Below are 19,701 nucleotides of genomic sequence, written 5' to 3'. Positions count from 1 at the left end.
GTCCCGTACTCATACTGAGTGGGTAAATTTAATTCACACTAGAGGGTCGCTGAACTCTTTATCACTGCCAGACCACGCTGAACCGGTATCTAATTAATGCAGCCACTACTATGACGCAAGCTTTATTTAGTCTTCGTATTTCCAGGCGATTTTATTCGGCTTCGGAAGTTCTTTTGAAATGCATGGATTAACTGCAGCCTTTATTAGCGCCTTCATTACACGAGATGAAACTGTCTGGAGATAGCAAATATGAAATAAATTATCGTCATCGGATTCGAGAGATAAAAGCTGCCATTGCCCTTGTTCTCTGACGTGCTTTCGCAAATATTTAATAACTTCAAATTCTGGCGAACACGAAAATCTATTTCCATGATGATCCTCCTGTTAGTTTTTCTGCTATACAAATGACTGACATAGGCTGATGAAGACAACCTCCGTCCACCTCACCGCCACTGTCTACCTGTCTTTCTATCTATCTATGTCTATCTATCTATCTCTCTCTCTCTCTCTCTCTATCTCTCTCTCTCTCTCTCTCTCTCTCTCTCTATATATATATATATATATATATATATATATATATATATATATGGAAAAGCATGGCAACTACTTCAAGCGAGGAACAGGAATGCGATGGAAGAAATACCATAAATGACTGAAACATGCCTACATGTCAGTACCAGAAACCATCAATGAGTATTTACCTTCGCTAACCTCCATAAAATTTAATTTATTGTGGTAATTCCTCTTTCCTAACAGATGAATACCGTACTTTACTGCCACACTTAGTCACCTAATTTTAGTCTTAGTCTGCCCTGTAAAAGAGTTGCAGACAGGGCATACCTCCACTAATCCAAATACAATTTATTATTTATATCTGCATCCTGATCCGGATCCACGTCAAAATCTACTAAACTCTTCCTTGACCCATCGTCCACCAAAATTCATTGTAATCGGGTAATAACTTTTTGAGATATATTGCGCACAAAGCGGATAAACATTCCAATAAGTGTTGATGAAGACATACCGGTAACCTCCTCCAATTTCGCTGACGAAGGAAGCAAAGGTATAATCGTCAGTATGTCCTTCCTGGTCTGGCCTTTAAACCGGAAACCTAGAGTCTAACAAACTCCTAAAAACGCAAACCTAGGCGTGTTCAGAGAGGATTAGAAAGAATGGATGAAAAAAATGGGTTTCCTGGATAAGAGAACAGACAAAAGAGGGGAAGATATAAGAATCGTGGTTCAGAGGCAGACACCGATATGTTACGAGCAGGTTAAGTTTTTCGCATAACAGATGGATAGTCATAAGAAAGGCGACTCAGATGTGGAGTGAGACAACAGCCTTGCAGACATGGAGTAAGATGGGGATGACCTGATTCCTACGTGCCAACTATAAGAGACTGATGATGATGTGGGATGGTGATCATACATCAGAGCAAACAACGTAAAATCTTAGCCAAAAAAAAGAAAAAATCACGTTTACTCCTTCAGTCAGGTGATCCTCAACGTTTCTTTCTTTCCTTTCTTCCTATTCACAAAGTTTTCTCCTATCCTTTTTTTTTTTAATTTAATCAGGTGAACATCGTCATTTTAGTCAACTTACAAAGGCTCTGAGGAAATAATGGGTTTAATGAAGGCTGAAATACGTTAACTCTTTCACTTTAGCGACTCTCCCCTTAGCTGAATCAAATCGTCTGGAGGGAGAAATACGGTGGACCAAGACGTCATAGGAGTGCAGGGGTTAAGTGTGGGCTGTTCTCGCCGTCAGCCCTATAGGAAAACCAAACAAACGCCTCATGAGTCACGCTTCACTACATTGCATCATACTGGCTTTTACTCACACTGTTCTAGAATACATTTTCTTTTTTTTTTAATAGAAAATATAAGTTCTCTCTGTCTGTCTGCATGTCTGTCTCTCTCTCTCTCTTTCATTAACACTAAGTTGTTTTCACTCCAAATACGTTCGTTTTCTGCCCTTTAACACAACCCCCCCCCCTCTCTCTCTCTCTCCGGTAACACTAAGCTGTTTTCACTCCAAATACGTTCGTTTTCTGCCCTTTAAACATCAAATTAATTCTCTCTCTCTCTCTCTCTCTCTCTCTCTCTCTCTCTCTCTCTCTCTCTCTCTCCAAACAGGTTCATTATCTACCCTTTAACACGTCTCCCTCCCAACCTCCCTCCTTCCTTTCCCCCCCATCTCTGTCAGTCTATCTCTATCCATCCATTTATCTATCCATCTATATATATCTATCTACCTCAATACTGTTCTTTTCAATGTAATTAAAAGCAGTCTACATCCTAGGCAACCCCTCCATTTTCCTACCTTATCTGGCCCCGCCGTCATCATCATTATCATTCACTCACCAAATGTAGACCCTAGTGTCGAGGCTGGCCAAACCCGCCATTTTGTTACTATTCTATCTTTAACTTTGCCAGATTTTCCTTTTGCAGCTTATTTCACACAGATGCATGGCGGAAAAAGACAAAATTTAAGCTCTTTATCCTTTCGTTCCTTCCACAGCAAATCTTCATGACATCACATCACATTCTAGTGCTAATGCGATCTTACAATTCAGCTTTCATGATGGAGAGATGACATTTTTAAGCCAAGTTAGTGTAAAAAGAGTATAGATCTACCGATTCGAAATGTTTGGAGGATGATATATCTTTTGGTGACGCCAAATTGTTTTACGGTAGGCCTACTCATCCCAGGGTAACAACACCTGGTCTGAGAATTAAATTGTCCTGGATTTTGGCGTACATTTTTTTTTTTTTTTTTTGGGGGGGAGGGGTAAATGTCTCTAGTGCAATACAGAACTAATCTAATACTATCTCACTAATACTAATAATCACACAACAGACCAGACCACAAAGGGTTAATATATGGTGGAGGGGACCAGAGTACTTAATGTTGGTGAAATGGCCCTCGTCACGTATACTTAAGACAGGCAGGCTATTAGAACAAAGTGGTTTGCTCGTTAACCCCTAGCGTGACGTCGCGTACTGACAGTTTCTCTTGTTAGCTAACTGTAATTACTGCTGACTCCTTGTTGGCTGCAGCTCCCTCCCTCTTACTGCCACTACCTCTACTATCACGGAATGTAGGATACCCTGTTATACAAGGGCGATCAATACCTGCTACTCTCATTATACAGTACAAGCGAGCTCTAACCACCTCAACCATAGCGTCCAGTGGCAGATAGACGACTTAACCAAAAGTGCTTTTGAGGTAATTTGACCTTAAAGTTAATGCGTCTGTACCACCCTGTATGTGTACGAAATGTATGCATATTTGGTATCATTAGATTTGTATGATCAAAGAAAATAATTTCCTAATTTAACAGGGCTGGGGTCAATTCATTTTTCTCAATTCAATTCCAAATCAGAATAAAATTTGAATTAATTCCCATCCAATTCATTCGTAAAAAAAGAAATCTTTAATTCCAGTTCAATTCATTATGGTCGATATTTCATTCAATTAAAATGTTTTAATTTCAAAATCAATTTTAATCTAACCAGTACCATTAATCTAATGGAAAGCAATTAAAATGAGGTTTCAAATTATTTTCAACTTTTTTTTTGTGATAGCAAACTGTATATTTTACTGTTTATTTGAGTACACTATAAGTTCATTATTGTACAAATAATGGCTTTGCATATTGCAGCAGAAAATATTATTTTATCAATTCAGTCATCAATTCATATCAATTCATTGACATAATTACCAATTCAATTAATTATTTAATATTTTTCTCAATTCCAATTCACAGTCTTTTTTAAATCAATTCCAATTCAATTCAAAACTGACCCTAGCCCTGTTCCTAAATTTTAAAAAATGGTATATATATTCATTTTCTTCAAAATCTGTTGCCTTGCGACCACTTGCGACCCCCAAATTTTTCAGTGTGCAAAAAAATATTGCAGTATCGCTATGTTACTGCATGCTAATATGAGAAACTAATGTACTGAACACAAAATGTGAGAAACTAATGTACTGAACACACTGATACAAAAAAAAAAAAAAACTTGTCATGTCACTTACATGAATTTTGGTAATTTTTACAAATATGGAAAACTCAAAAATTGAAAATACGCGACATGGCACTAAATTTTTTTTTTCAATGTTAGTAAACAATGAAAATTTAAGACACTGAACATACTGATACCAAAAACATAGTTATTAATCGTATTTCTGATTTTTGGCAAATATAAAAAAAATCCAAACTTAGGTATCTGACCAAAATCACTATAGCGTCATCAAAACTCAGCTTTATGATCAGAAACACTACAATGTTTAGGCCTTTACACATTTACCGTATGACAATAATGAATATTAGGGCAATATCTTCAATTTGACACGTACCTTAAACTAACGCAAAGTTGGGCGCCAGTGGAAGCGTGAAGTGATTCAATTCATGTGAAAGCTTCCCTTGACTTTCGTGAACACGGCCCACTATGTATGCTGTCTGTGCATAATTGTCCTTCACTGCCCAGAACTGATGAAAAATGTCATTAATGTTCTCCACACCAACATGGGTAAAGCACTTATCTAAGCATGTACATACAGGGGGTCCATACTCATCGCGCTTGTATGTTCTGTTTTGTCGACCTGCTCACATGGGCCTCACCACTGTCTCTTCCGCTTAACAGCCACTTGTTTTCACTTAGAACGGTGCTATTGTCGCTTTCCTGTGACCTTCCGACATTCACCTTCACATTCAGTATCACTAGACGACATAACTGTGGGTTAATCCATGTAAAAGTAACAGAAATAATGGAGGTTTATCGTACTATCTTTCCCTCACCTTTGCACGCGGGCTGACTGCCCAACGAGCGTGTAACGGGCCTCGGGATTGGCAGAGCCAGCTCTTGTAAACACATGAGAATGAATGAAGCCACGCTATTGGCTACTCGACTCACCCTTCTGCAACAAAGTCCCGGAGTCGACACTCGGTTTCTGCCGTCAAAAACATCTTTACCTTGAGCTTTGACGTAGAGGAGAATAAGGGCTGATTTCGCGTGGCTTTTCACACCACGTAAAGAGGATGGTCCTGGACAAGATGAACGTAGATTAATCTCATTTTCGGTTCTTTGGCTAAGTCGTCCTTCTGCCACCGAGCGCCGCCTTGAGCAGACGATTATTTCTGACTCAAAAAGCTCTCTCGTGTAAAGGGATTAATAAAGACAGTGTTTACATCCTCCTGGTCGAAAAGTCCCTCTTATGCTTAATTAAATCCTCTACAGACTACAAGAATAAATTTATTCACGCCTTACTGGCTTGAAAAGGTAATAACTGATGTGGTGATTCATTACTTCTGATTATTTACATCATTTATCACAACCTTATTTCCCACCTAAGTTACAACCACGTACACACGAAATGGACTCTGCTATCTCCAAGAGTAATGCACTGAGGAGGGAGGATCGCTTCCCCAGTCGTTGAAAGTGGTGTCCCTTGGCGTTTCAAATCAGTTCCTTATGTGGAGTCTTAATACACACCTTGACCATGCACAAAGACCAGCTTGGCCATGAAGTATATAATCACACACACACACACACACACACACTGTAAAATTCGCATCTTATTCACCATGGGGTATAAGCTGGATGTCGATGAGAGAGAGAGACAGGGAGTACAAACACCGCTCTTAACTGTATTTGTCTTGGCGTTTAGTGATAACTGAAGGGCAGCACAAACAAACGAACAGAACCAAACAAACACCATAATCACTGCAATACTCTTCACTCTGCGGGGGTTCACATACATAAAAAATTAATGTAGCCTTCATATCGCAATCGTTATGAGACTGTGGTATATTAAACTACTCACATGCATCCACTGAACCAATAATATAGTGTTGTTCTTCCTCTTTTTCTTCTTCCCCTCCCCCGCTTCCTCCTCCTCCTTCTTCTTCTTTCTTCTTCTTCTTCTTCTTATTATTATTATTATTATTATTATTATTCAGATAATAATAATAAGAAGAAGAAGAAGGAGGAGGAGGAGGAAGCGGGGGAGGGGAAGAAGAAGAAGAGGAAGAACAACACTATATTATTGGTTCAGTGGAGGGAGGGGGGGTGAGTTGGGGGAGGGTAGTCAAATGGTGGGTGACAGAGTGACTTGGAGGCGTTTTGTCTGCGGCCACCCTTTGCGGGATTAGGGCGTCGGGCTATAGATAGATAGATAGATAGATAGATTATTATTATTATTATTATTATTATTAGCTTCACTCAAAGGGATCCCTATCAAGATTTATTAGCTTAGTGTTATCTAGCAGAAAATAAAATAAATATAATCTTAGGTAAAGGTTTAATACTACCTTTGTGTGTTTCCACTTATATCTTCATCTGTATATCTGTCTGTTTGTTAACGTGTCTACATGCCTGTCTGTCTGTGTGCCTGTTCGTCCACCTGTCGTTTGTCTATCTGTCTGTCTCTGTTGCTGGTGACTATAAATGAATAGTCCTGTTTTCCACCTGTCTGGCTACCTAATCAGAGCAGAACTGTAAGGGTGGTATACTGTAGGCAGTAGAAAAGGCAACATGACGGCGTAGTACAGACGACTCGTTTGTAACCATCCTTTCCGGGATTAAAACGCTTGGTTATGGATAGATAGATACACAGATAGATAAACGGACACACAGATATATATATATGAGGGCGGCCTTTGTTTTGTTGTGAAATATCTCTGGCTAATGATGATAATAGCTGTTATAGGGCTCTGGTGGTAATACATGATAAAAAAAAGAAATTACAGAAAAAAAAGAAAGAAAAGAAAGATTAGAAGACGAAAGAGAAGGAAAGCAAGAAAGAAAAGAAAACACACCCGCATCTCGGAAATTCAAACCTATGGGTGGACATCACTCAACCCTCCCTTCGACTGGCGCTCTCAACCTGCCTAACCCCCTGAACCCTAGTGACGTCATTTCCGGCTTATATTTCCTGCCACCAGACGATTTTATTCAGCTTAAAAAATGCCTTGTGTAATGAAGGGATTTATGAGTCTCTATTATTTATTGTCTATTATTTATTATTTACTTTTTTATATCTATCTTGCTCTCACCAGACGATTTTATCCAACAATAAGAGGATTTCTATACTCTTCTTACTCTAACCTGGCCTAAAACTCATCTCTCCATCATGTATACTAAGTTGTAGTAGCAGATTAACATTAGAATACCGTGCTAGTCATGAAGAAGTGCCATGGAAATGACGCAGCGCCGTAGCATTTATTCTGCCACTGGGCTACGTGAAATAAGCTACAGAAGAACGAAAATCTAGGCCAAGTTAAGGTGAAGGGAGTATAGTAGTGAAGGTGTTAATGTGACTAACCTCTCCAGTACCAAGAGTCCCTTCTAAGTTGCATGAAATCGTCGTTCAAGAAGCTCCCCAACATCTCTTCCTTAGCGATTTATTTTTGGCTATGGCTGGTTAATATCCTTTGAACACCATCTGTGTAAAGTAAGACGATATTAGAACTTACATAAAAGAGAGAGAGAGAGAGAGAGAGAGAGAGAGAGAGAGAGAGAGAGAGAGAGAGAGAGAGAGAGAGAGAGAGAGAGAGAAAGTAAATCGCTTGGGAAAAGGTGTTAGGAAGCTTCATTAGCGGACGAAAATACAGGCCAAGGGGTATGTACTAAAACCTGTATTCTCGTCGGTTAAGAAAGCTGCCTAGCACCTCTTCCTAATCGATTTATTTTGTTTATTACACCTTACTGTTCTCTTCTGTGTTATTTAAGCCATTCTCTTATCATCATACTTTGCATAAATGACGTACAAATGGATACCAGTCATACCCAAAAATAAACAGCTTAGGAAAAGGCGTTAGGGAGCTTCCTTAACCGACAAGAGCATATGTCTGATCTCTCCAGTTGAAAAATCCTGTCCCAAAAAGATGATGGCCAAATAAATTAACAGACAGAAAGATGGACATATAGATAGATAGACAGAAAGACAGACAGACAGACAGACAGATAGATAGAGAGAGAGAGATAGACAAACAGATAGACACAAAGATGGACAGACAGACAAAGACAGAAGACAAGGACAGACAGACGGACCGATAGATAGACAGACAGATAGAAACACAGACAGACAGAAAGAGACAGGTAAATAGACAGGCTGACAGACAGAGCAAAAACACGTTCCCGGATTCAGTGGTTAAATACACAGACAATTCGCGTAATAATTAAGACAAGAAGTTTAAAATGCCACTACTTTTGACTGTACTCCTTTCACCTTCACTTGGCCCAGATTTTCATCCTTTCGTAGCTTAGTTCACGTAGCTCGGTGACCGGAGAAGACGCTACTGTGGTTCCCTATCGTTGCCGTGGCACTTTTTCGTGACTAGCATCATATTATCGCGTAAATCTATCGTCACAGCTCAGTATTCTAGAGAGACGGCAATTTTAGGCCAAATTAGAGTGAAAGAGTATAGTATTGTAAAATGGGGAACAAGTAAATGATAAGTAGCCATGGAAAAATGAGAGAGAGAGAGAGAGAGAGAGAGAGAGAGAAAGCAACTTATGACGAAACTGCCTCTGTCCCTCGATTTCTCTGCCTACACCAACGTCTGTCTACCTGTCTGTCTGTCTGTCTGTGCTAAATGTCAGTCTATAGTCCTTTCACCTTAACTTGGCCCAGCTTTTCGTTTTTTTCCAGTTTATTTCACGTAGATCAGTAGCAGAATTCGTCAATACTCTCTGGCTCTTTTCCACAGCACTTCTTCGTGACTAGTACCATATTCTAGTGCTAATCTAATGGTACAACTCAGCATTAAAGATGGAAAGAGAGCAATTTTAGGCTAAGTTAAAGAAAGAAAGAAACAATATAACAACGTCTTAATTCCTTCACCTCGAGGATTTATTTTTTTATCTTACCAATCTCACTATCTATCTCATTAATCTCACTATCTCACTACTAAGCTCACTGATCTCACTATCTCCAGACGATTTCATGAAGCTCAGGAGGGATTTTTCGAACTGGTGGGGTTAGACAGAGGCCCGTATTCTCGTCGGTCCCTAACACCTTCTCCTATGCGATTTATTTTGCTTAATATACCTTCCCGTCCTCTTCGGTGTCACTTAGATCATTTTACTATCACCATTCTCTGCATAAATAACGTACAAAATCATATTAACAAGTCATATCCAAAAATAAATCGGTAAGGAAATGGTGTTAGGGGGCTTCCTTAATCCACTAATAAGTCGTCTCGTAGTAGTAAAAATGAGGTTCTCGGGCTGAAGGGGTTAATTTATCTATCGCGTGTCTATCTGTCTATCTCTATCTAGCCATCTCTGTATCTATCGTGAATATCAAATCGCTTTTCTCTTGTCAATCTGTTTAATATAATGTCCTATCTATTTTGTCTATCTATCTATCTATCTATCTATCAAATATCTCACGCTGTCTGTCTGCTGTCTATCTACTCGTCTAATGTATATCTATCTGTCTAGCATCCATATGTATACTTGTCTAATATCTATCTATTTTATCTATCTATCTGTCAGGTGTCTCCCTCTATCAAGTCAAATTTCTATCTATCTACCTGCCATATGCATAAACCATCTAATTTCTCCAATATCTGTCTGTCTGTCTGTCTAATTTATATCTATCTACCAGTCTATTTATCTATCTACCTCGTCTAATCCACCAGTAAATCATTCTCTATCAACCTGTCTTAAATCCCTCAATCTACCTGTCTAATATCTATCTACCTATGATTCTAATGCCCATCTATCTACCCGTCAAATATCTATCTACCTATTCTAATGTCTATCTATCTACCTGTCTCAGCAAATCTATCAGTCTATCTACCCGTCTACCTGTTTCTGAGCGCGTCTGTCTGTCCGTGTGTCTGTCACCTCATAAGGGCGGGTGATTTCCATTATTTGCCTTATACAGTAGTGGTTCTTACTCCTTGACCTGGGAGAGAGAGAGAGAGAGAGAGACCATGTGAGGGATACACGACACACTTCACCAAATAACAAACTTACACACACACACACACACACACACACACACACACACACACACACACACAAGACGCAGATCCAGGTGTGAAAATGGGGCCATATTCTCAGCGGCTCTGGATTTTTCGTGTCACCCATTCCTTTGCGATTTATTTTGCACTCTATCCTCTTATAAGTAACTGATGCAAACTATGACGATATTACCTCGATACAGAAAACACAGAAGAGAATGTTAAAGTGTACGATGCAAAATAAATCAGTAAGAAAAAGGTGCTACGAAGCCTCCTATACACCAACAATACGGTCCTAAGGTAACACGGAAATTCATAGGTGAAAATTGTCTCAGGAATCGAACCCAGTCCCACCAGGTGACAGTCCAAGCAGCTCCCACTCCACCACTCACACTGATAAAAATGAACCAGTATATCGCTATGTTTCTTGGTAATACGTGACGTTCAATTCTGCCGTATGAATTATTTTGTGTTTTAATGAGACGCCAGTTCACCCCTCTATTGGGATGATGTGTTACCTTAAAGTTAACATCAAGGGGAAGTAACTGTGGTAACTCTGACGATACAGTGACCTCGTATCCCAGGACAGTGGGGGAATAAGCAGTCATAGACTCAAAGGCCTAAGTTACAGATGAGTGTCAGGGCTAAACTCGTCAATGCGTCTGCTCCCACCTTCACTTTTATCTCCAGACGATTTTATTCACCTTGAGATAAACTTTTCGAAATGGAGGTGACAGATATAGCCTACATCAATTCCTCCTCTTGTAAGGGCTCTCCTAACCTGAATAAAATCATCTGATAGAAGCAAAAAATCCCTTGTCTCTGTAATATGTTCAATAAATTACAGAAAGTCGCCATCGTATTGAAGTGGCTCACTAATTACAACAGAGGTTTCCTTCCGAGGTTGGGTGGCTCCCCAGCGGGCGGGTGAAGCCTCATCGGTGTCTACATAAGATACATTTATTATCTGCCAGCAGCCCAAAGCCACAGGAACGCTTGCCCACTGATCGACGCAACAAGTGTGTTTTGTGGTGTATATATATTTAAGTTTGTATATTCACAGTCAAATGAGGACACGTAGAATATACATATAAGAAATTTGGCATGAACTTGTTACACTGGTGTTATGCTGATCCCAAGCTACAACTGCAGACTATAAGTTGCCCTTCTCCCGCAGTTCGTCCTCCTTCATTTGGGAGGATAGGGTGGGACTTGCGTGACGTTTGTGTATCAGTGCCACCACCGAATGAAGGAATTTCACGTACTCGTTTTATCAGCCTTTAGGGTGGTGCAGTCCTCCTCATACAAAGGCTCAGTATCATGGTGTAGAGCTAAACTGTACAATTACGCACGATAATTCATCCGTGTGTATGATGTGCGGCTTATTACTGCTGTGATAAATAAACTGTGCTTATCTCTTCTCGTGTTACTAGGAATATGAAGTCTATTAAACGTAAATAGGTGTGTGTGTGTGTGTGTGTGTGTGTGTGTGTGTGTGTGTGTGTGTGTGTGTGTGTGTGTGTGTGTGTGTGTGTGTGTGTGTGATAAATAAACTGTGCTTATCGCTTCGCGTGTTGCTAGGAAAATGATGTCTGTTAAGTGTAAATTGGTGTGTGTGTGTGTGTGTGTGTGTGTGTGTGTGTGTGTGTGTGTGTGTGTGTGTGTGTGTGTGTGTGTGTGTGTGTGTGTGTGTGTGTGTGTGTGTGTGTGTGTGTGTGTGTGAATCACTGTGACCCCAGTTATAAGCCCTATGCGTTTCGGAAGCACACATCTCCCTAAACACAAACACCTAAACCCATTCAGTCGGAGATGTCCCTCCTGGGCCACATAAAATCTTCTGGGGGTAACCAACACAAAATAAAGGCGTTAAAATACTCAGCATCTCTCACACAGGAACCTTATTTAAGATTGGGGAGGTGTACCCATCAGTTACTCAGCTATAATATCACTCGCTATCTCCCCCACTGCCAGATCTGCTTCACTCGGAGCTTTAAAAGATAAGATACGGAAGAGACGGTTCGACTTACATTCATCTTACTGTATGTGTGTGAGTAACAGGTACGTAGAAGTGTGCGTGTGTTTGGAGATGTGCATGTAGGAGATTTCAACGATGTGGAAGACGGGAACTTAACTTTCTTCCTTCTCTACACAGGCACCAAGCTGAGTGAATGAGGAAGGAGACGAAAACAAGAGGACAGTCCAACCAAGAGGAAGAAGAAGAAGCAGACGAAGACGAAGAGGAGCCTAGAACGAAGAATAAAAGAGGACTTGCAAGGAGGTGGGCCAGGCTAGCAAGCGAGCCTCTCCCACCTACACAAACATCCTTTATAGGACCCTCCCTCAGCGCCGAGCCAACAGTGTGTCCAAGTTGGTGCTCGGGGCTACACGTTTCTCTCCCTGTCCGCTCCTCCACACGAAAGAGGGAGAACCGAACTGAGTAAAAATGGGCGTAGAAAAAGACAAGAAGAAGAAGCCGCAGGAGACGAAGGGGCCGAAGGAGAAGCCGAAAACGAAGGAGAAGTGTATTTGTGAGATATGCACGTGTGGGTGAGTATATGGAAATTACCTTTTTTTTTTAAGCTAATTAGTTACCTTCTTCTAATCAATCTTTTTCACTTCATTTTTTTTTTTTTTAACAACGCTTTTTATTCACTTTACCTGTTTCCCATTTTCTCTCTGTTTAAATAATTTCTTCGTCACTCATTCCTCCTTCTTATTATGAGTTATATACTTCTATTATTATTTTTATCATGTCCTACTTCATTTTGCTTTTTTCACGTTCTCATTTGCGTTCTTTCACCTCTGCTTGGCCTTCTTTTCCTCTTGTTTTATCTGTATCTTATCACCTGCCTCCTCAACTTCGTAATCATGACGCACCTGTTGATTGGCATACCTCAGGTGACTTAGTGGTGTGGAGGGATGTGGCGATAGTGTGGTTAAGATGTGGTGGAGTAGTTTGGCAATGTGGAATAGGTGAGGTGGAATGGAAATGATGTGGGAACTTTGGTGATGTGGTGTTGCTGTGGTGGTGATGTGGGTAATGTGGAGCGGGGATACTGTATTGCTGTGGCTGTGATTTGGGGATGTGGAGATGTGGTGAAGTGCAAGCGATGTGGTAATGGCGTGGTGGTGATGTATTGAGGGAGTGCTGTGTGGAGGAATGGAGTGGTAGTGACGTGTTGTTACAGTGGAATGGGTGAAGCACTGACTTGGTGATGTGCTGTGGAAAAGTGGTGGTGAATGTGAAGTGTGTGATGTGGTGGTGTGGATATAATGTGATGCTGTGATGATCCTGTGGTGTAGAGGGGGTGATGTGAGAGTAATGTGGTGATATGGCACTCTGATGTCAAGGTAACATGGTGTGGTGGTGTGGGTGTTATGTGATGGTGATGTGTGGTGAAGTGAAGAAGTGGTAATATGGTGTGGTGGCAATGTGATATGGTGGTGATGTGGAGGAAGTGTGGCAGTGGTACCGGTAACATGAAGGTGTGGTGGTGAAAATGCGGTGCCAGCGGAATGTGCGTGGTAATGTTGTGGTGCTAATGTACGTAAAACAATGGCAGTGAACTGTGAAAAGAGAGGCTTCAGTATGGCAGCATGGGGGTGGAAATGACAGTAATGGTAGCGGAGTGGTGGAATGTGATGGTGATGTGATCCTGTACATAGTTTGGATGGTGGGGAAAAGGGGAATGTGACGTGGTGTGATGCTGTACATAGTGATGGTATGGGAATGGCAATGTGATGTAGTGTGATGCTGTAAATAGTGCCTAGGGATGTAATGGACTAAGGTGGTGTGATGCTGTACATAGTGATGGTATGGAAATGGTGGCGTGATGATAGTGGTGATGATGATGATGGCAGTAGTGTGGTATATGGAACAATGTTATGTTTCTCTTCGGGTTGTATAAAGGGTGGTGAAAGATACGAGTCATGGCAGGGTGGTGATGGAATGTGATGATGGCAGGCTGTTATGGTAGTGATGATGGTGGAGATATACTACACGCGAACCCCTCAAATCAAAGACGTCACTTTTATTTTTCCCCCTTGCTATTTCCAGACGATTTTATTTAACAAGACGAATTCCCTATGCTAAGTAAAGTGGCCTAGTAGAAGCTGCAATAATAATAATAATAATAATAATAAAACGTACGTTCGTGATATATCGATGGTGGCAGTGGTTAAGTGTAGTGATGATGGTGGTAATGTGGTGGAGGTATAGTGGTGAATCAGTGGTGACAAAAACAGTGGTAGTGTGGTGAGTGTGGTATTGTGGTGGAAAAAAAAAATAGTGATGAGGGGATGATCGAGAGGCAGTGTGGTGAAGGTGGTGGAAATGTGGTGATGGTGGTGGAAATGTGGCGATGGTGGTTGGAAATGTGGTATTGGTGATGGTGATGACATTATGGTGGTGGTGGTGGTGGTGTGGTGGGGCAGGCTGAGTGGTGGTGGTGGGCGTGGACATATTTGGAAGCCGGGCCCTAGTTCATACACACACACACACACACACACACACACACACACACACACACACACACACACACACACACACACACACACCATCCATCAATCTTCCTTATCTGCTACACAATCCACCTTTACATTGAAACACACACACACACACACACACACACACACACACACACACACACACACACACACACACACACACACACCATCCATCAATCATCTTTATCTACACTTAAAATCCAGACACTTGAGAGAGAGAGAGAGAGAGAGAGAGAGAGAGAGAGTCAGCACCTTCACCTCTCGCCCACATTTACATCCCACACCTGCAATATATTACCACACAAACTACACCTCCCAGTCCAGCCACACCTACACCCACACCTGTCACACCCACATCTGTCACATCCACACCTGTCACACCCACACCTGCCACATCCACACCTGTTACATCCACACCTGTCACACCCACACCTGTCACACCCACACCTGTCATACCCACACCTGTCATACCCACACCTGTCACACCGACACCTGTCACACCCACACCTGTCTCACCCACACCTGTCACACCCACACCTGCTGTAAACCCACTTCTGTCACATCTGCAACCAACTACAGCAAGTGAGAAAAATGCCTGTCAGTTCTTGAGAGAGAGAGAGAGAGAGAGAGAGAGAGAGAGAGAGAGAGAGAGAGAATGGTTGGCTGTATATGATAGACACTCAGACAGACACGCTGACAAATAGATTCAGGTGTGTGTGTGTGTGTGTGTGTGTGTGTGTGTGTGTGTGTGTGTGTGTGTGTGTGTGTGTGTGTAAAGGAGAGTAGGTCGTTTATACGAGAGAGAGAGAGAGAGAGAGAGAGAGAGAGAGGGTAGCCAGCTAGACACCCTGGGTTACCAAGGGCGCTGCAAGGTGAAAGTCTGCCCTGACTCCCTCTCTCACTATCTCACTCTCTCTCACTATCTCACACTCTTGCTATCTCACTTTTTCCTTTTGCTATCTGTAACTGATTTTATCATTAAATACCACGTCTTATCTGTCTCTCTCTCTCTCTCTCTCTCTCGTTGACCTGCTATTACTCTCATTGTCTTCAAACCAGTTGCTCATCAGTCACAATATCTCATTAACATCGCAACTGTCTCACTCTCTCACTCCACACCTATCTCACTCTCTCACTCCACACCTACCTCACTCTCTCACTCCACACCTACCTCACTCTCTCACTCTACACCTACCTCACTCTCTCACTCCACACCTATCTCACTCTCTCACTCCACACCTACCTCACTCTCACTCCACACCTACCTCACTCTCTCACTCCACACCTACCTCACTCTTTCACTCTACACCTACCTCACTCTTTCACTCTCCACGTATCTCACTCTTTCACTCTACACCTATCTCACTCTTTCACTCTACACCTACCTCACTCTTTCACTCTACACCTACCTCACTCTTTCACTCTACACCTGTCTCACTCTTTCACTCTACACCTACCTCACTCTTTCACTCTACACCTACCTCACTCTTTCACTCTACACCCATCTCACTCTTTCACTCTACACCTATCTCACTCTTTCACTCTACACCTATCTCACTCTTTCACTCTACACCTATCTCACTCTTTCACTCTACACCCATCTCACTCTTTCACTCTACCCGTGCTTCACTCTCACAGTACTTCACTAATATCTCCCACTGGCTATTTGCAAACCTGTTCTTCCATCACATCTCACTCGCTCAACTTCCCTCTCTCTCTCTCTCTCTCCCTCTCTCTCTCTCAAACACACACACACACACACACACACACACACACACACACACACACACACACACACACACACACACACACACACACCATTCACTGCCACTTATCACTGTCCATTCACAACAATACTCACACTCTCTCCTGCCTCATACTGCCTTCCATTTCTTCTCATTTACAAACAATTTTATTTACTGCTTCCAAATTCTACCCTGTTCATACCCACCCTCTCTCTCTCTCTCTCTCTCTCTCTCTCTCTCACACACACACACACACACACACACACACACACACACACACACACACTCCCATTAATATCTTACATTTTTTTTCTTTCCCCCACACAACCCACTCCCTCACACACATTCCCTTCACTCCCATTTATCACGCTCACATTCCCAAATTCGCACTTCCTTCTCCCTCACACTATCACTCTACATGCTTCTTTTACACACACTGCCATCAACCTCTTCCCCATTCACAGTCACTCTCACACTCACACTTCCCTCACGCTGACATTTTTCCTTTCACTCTTTCACATACACTTTCATTAAGTTCTTTCCCATTCATTCTAAGTCTCACACTCCTGCCTTCCACACACTGTCACTCTATCTCCCTCTCTCACACACACACTGCCATCAAAATTCTCAAACACACACACACACATACACACCAGCTGTCACATCACGCCATTCATCATTATCGTCCCACACACCCCACCTTATCACCCCACACCTGACTCGGAGTAATTAGGTACAGGTAGGTTCACAAGTCCCCGGTATTTAATGTATGATATGACAGATGAGATGAATTTTTGGAAGTAAATCTGCGTTTATCTGAATGACTTGAAAGAGACTCAATTGTGATTTATAATAGTGTAACGTAAGTATTTCTTTGGTTCCCCCCATCTCTCTCTCTCTCTCTCTCTCTCTCTCTCTCTCTCATAACATAACCCTTCCTACCTCCCTCCCTCCCATTAGTATTCCTCCCTGCCTTCCTTCTTCCCTCTCCCCCCACCTCCTTTCTCTGACTTCGCTATTTTCTTTTTTACTCTCCTTCCCTCTCCCTCTCTTTCATCATCATCATCATCATCATCTTTCTCCTTCTTACCACGCCATTTATTTCCCCCCCCCTCTCTCTCTCTCTCTCTCTCTCTCTCTCTACAAAAGGAAATGCCAGCCAACCCTCCTTCCTCCCCTCCCACTTACTCTCACTCCTTTCACCACCTTCCTTTTACATTAGCCTATTATTATTTGTTTTTCTTTCTTTAACAGTTTTCTCATATTACATTTTTTTTTTTTACATTGTGTCCATTCTTGAAATACTTCCACATAGTTTCCATCACCATTATCAGATCTCTCTCTCTCTCTCTCTCTCTCTCTCTCTAGCCACCAGACTCAGCTGATTATGAGGTTATCTAACATCATCACAAACAACAACAACAACAATAACAACAACCTCTACCTACCTGCCCCCCTTTACGTCCTCCCTTCCCTCTCTCCCTCATCGCTGTCTCCCTCTCTCCTCCACCCATTCCATAACCCCACCTCCTTTCCTCCGTCTCCCCCTGTCAATCCCTCCCTTCCTTCATCCATCTATTAACTCTCCATTCCTCCCTCTTCCTTTGTCTCCACACCCCTCCCTCCCTTCCTCCCTCTCCCCCCACGCTTTTCTCTCCCCCTCTCCAATACCGTTCTCTGCTCCCTCCCTCCCTACGTCTCCACTTTTCCTCCACCTTCCCTTCATCTCTCCACCCTGCCACCACCCCACCCTCCCTCCATCACCTGCCCCCATCCCTCCCGCCCACACACACACACACACACACACACACACACACACACACACACGCCAGTTCCATCTCCCTCTCTCTCATTCATCATACATGTACCCCATATAAATGCCCTAAATTTAAATGCCCTGAGGATGTCAACAAAAAAACAGCATCTCTGCCACATCTCCGAGTGCCTGGTCTCTCTTTCTCTCTCTCTCTCTCTCTCTCTCTCTCTCTCTCACACACACACACACACACACACACACACACACACACACACACACACACAAGCACATTCACCATACACTCTCATGCTCTTGATACCAACCAAACTCCTGCTTCCCCTCCTTGCCACATCTCCCACCGCCCCGGGAAACAGGCTGGGGCATCAGCAAGTTGGCAACCTTGGAACTCACCTCCCTCCCTCCCTCCCTCCCTCCCTCCCTCCCTCTCTCCTTCCCTCCTTCATGCATGCCCAGTCTCTCTCTCCATCTCCTTCTCTCTCTCCTCGCGTCTCTTGCTGTTCTTGCATTATTTCTCTCAGTTCTCGTTTCGTCTCGTTACTTCTCTTCTCTCCTTTACACACACACACACACACACACACACACACACACACACACCTCTTACCTTCCTCCTCGTCCTCTTCCTCCTCTAATATTTCCAGTTGAAACAGGCATGAAAAAGCAAGAAGGCCTTCCACGCAAAACATAAAAACTTCCTCCCCAACCCACACTAACACCTCGCCCTCCATACCTGCCTCCCACACCTGTCTGCGCTGATTAAAATGTTCCATACAGGTACACTAGGTCTCTTGTTCCCCTCCCTTTATACCTGTCAACTAAACTACTTCCCCTCCCACCTACCTTTCCTCTGTTATCTACCAGTCTACCTGAATGTCCACTAACTTACCACACAGTCTACTTTGTTAATATACTTTGCTTCCTAAATACATATCTACTGTATTTCCTGCCATCAGTTATCAGACTTCTTAACTATCTACAACCTACTTCCCTGTCCACCTACTGTACTTTGCTCTCTGCCCTATCTACCAGCCTATTTAGCTATCTATTAGTCAATCTGCTTTCATCTGATGTAAATGGGCCACACCTGTTATATCAATACTCTGTCGTGGTTGTATGAAATTAGATGTGCTTTAGTTGAGAGGTAGGAACGAATCTCCTTGGTTACTAGTCAAATCAGCTTTCCAGTCTAACTACACCAGGCAACAATGGAGCTGAAAGAGGTGAGGGATCTTCGTTACGGTAGAACAAACGAGCTATAACAAATACCCCATTAATTCTAACTTGGCCTAAAAATGTCTTCTCCCCCATATTGAAAGCTAGAGTTGGAACAATGGATTAACACTAGACTATGATGCTAGTCACGAAGAAGTGGAATGGGAAGGATACAGTGCCTTAATACTGTCCCTTCTGCCACTCAGCTATGTGAAATAAGCTGCAGAAGGAAGTCACAACCCTTTCACAACCAGCACCTATTTTACACAATCAGGCATTCACCATTCAGTTCATTTCAATTAGGAAGATTCTGTTGTGGTGGGGAGCTTTATTAAATCTCTAACCTCTCCAGTTTGAGAAGTCTCCCTCCCAGCAAAAATGAATAAAATCGTAATTGAAAGTTAAGAAAAAAATGTAAGAAAGAATGTGTGAATTTCTAGATCTAAATACACACAGCATTTCCGAATAAATCTAAGGCTCCATGT

The 19,701-nt window shown here is 42.3% G+C and overlaps 1 protein-coding gene across 1 annotated transcript in view; it reads left to right on the top strand.

Annotated features, from left to right (window-relative positions):
- LOC145411694 (uncharacterized) overlaps positions 1-19,701 on the top strand; it is a 186,842-nt gene that overhangs the window by 77,869 nt on the left and 89,272 nt on the right. The window contains exon 2 of the mRNA XM_080281710.1: positions 12,132-12,526. Within this exon, the coding sequence (XP_080137836.1) occupies positions 12,423-12,526 (104 nt within the window). The 5' untranslated portion in view covers positions 12,132-12,422. The remainder of the gene's footprint in view (positions 1-12,131; positions 12,527-19,701) is intronic.

This window comes from Coenobita brevimanus, chromosome 90 (genome assembly GCF_032717465.1).
Source record: "Coenobita brevimanus isolate Jiangsu-jjx chromosome 90, ASM3271746v2, whole genome shotgun sequence".
In the NCBI taxonomy this organism is placed as follows: domain Eukaryota; kingdom Metazoa; phylum Arthropoda; class Malacostraca; order Decapoda; family Coenobitidae; genus Coenobita; species Coenobita brevimanus.
Note: the sequence above shows the minus strand (reverse complement) of the source record. Positions and strands in the feature narration are given on the sequence as shown.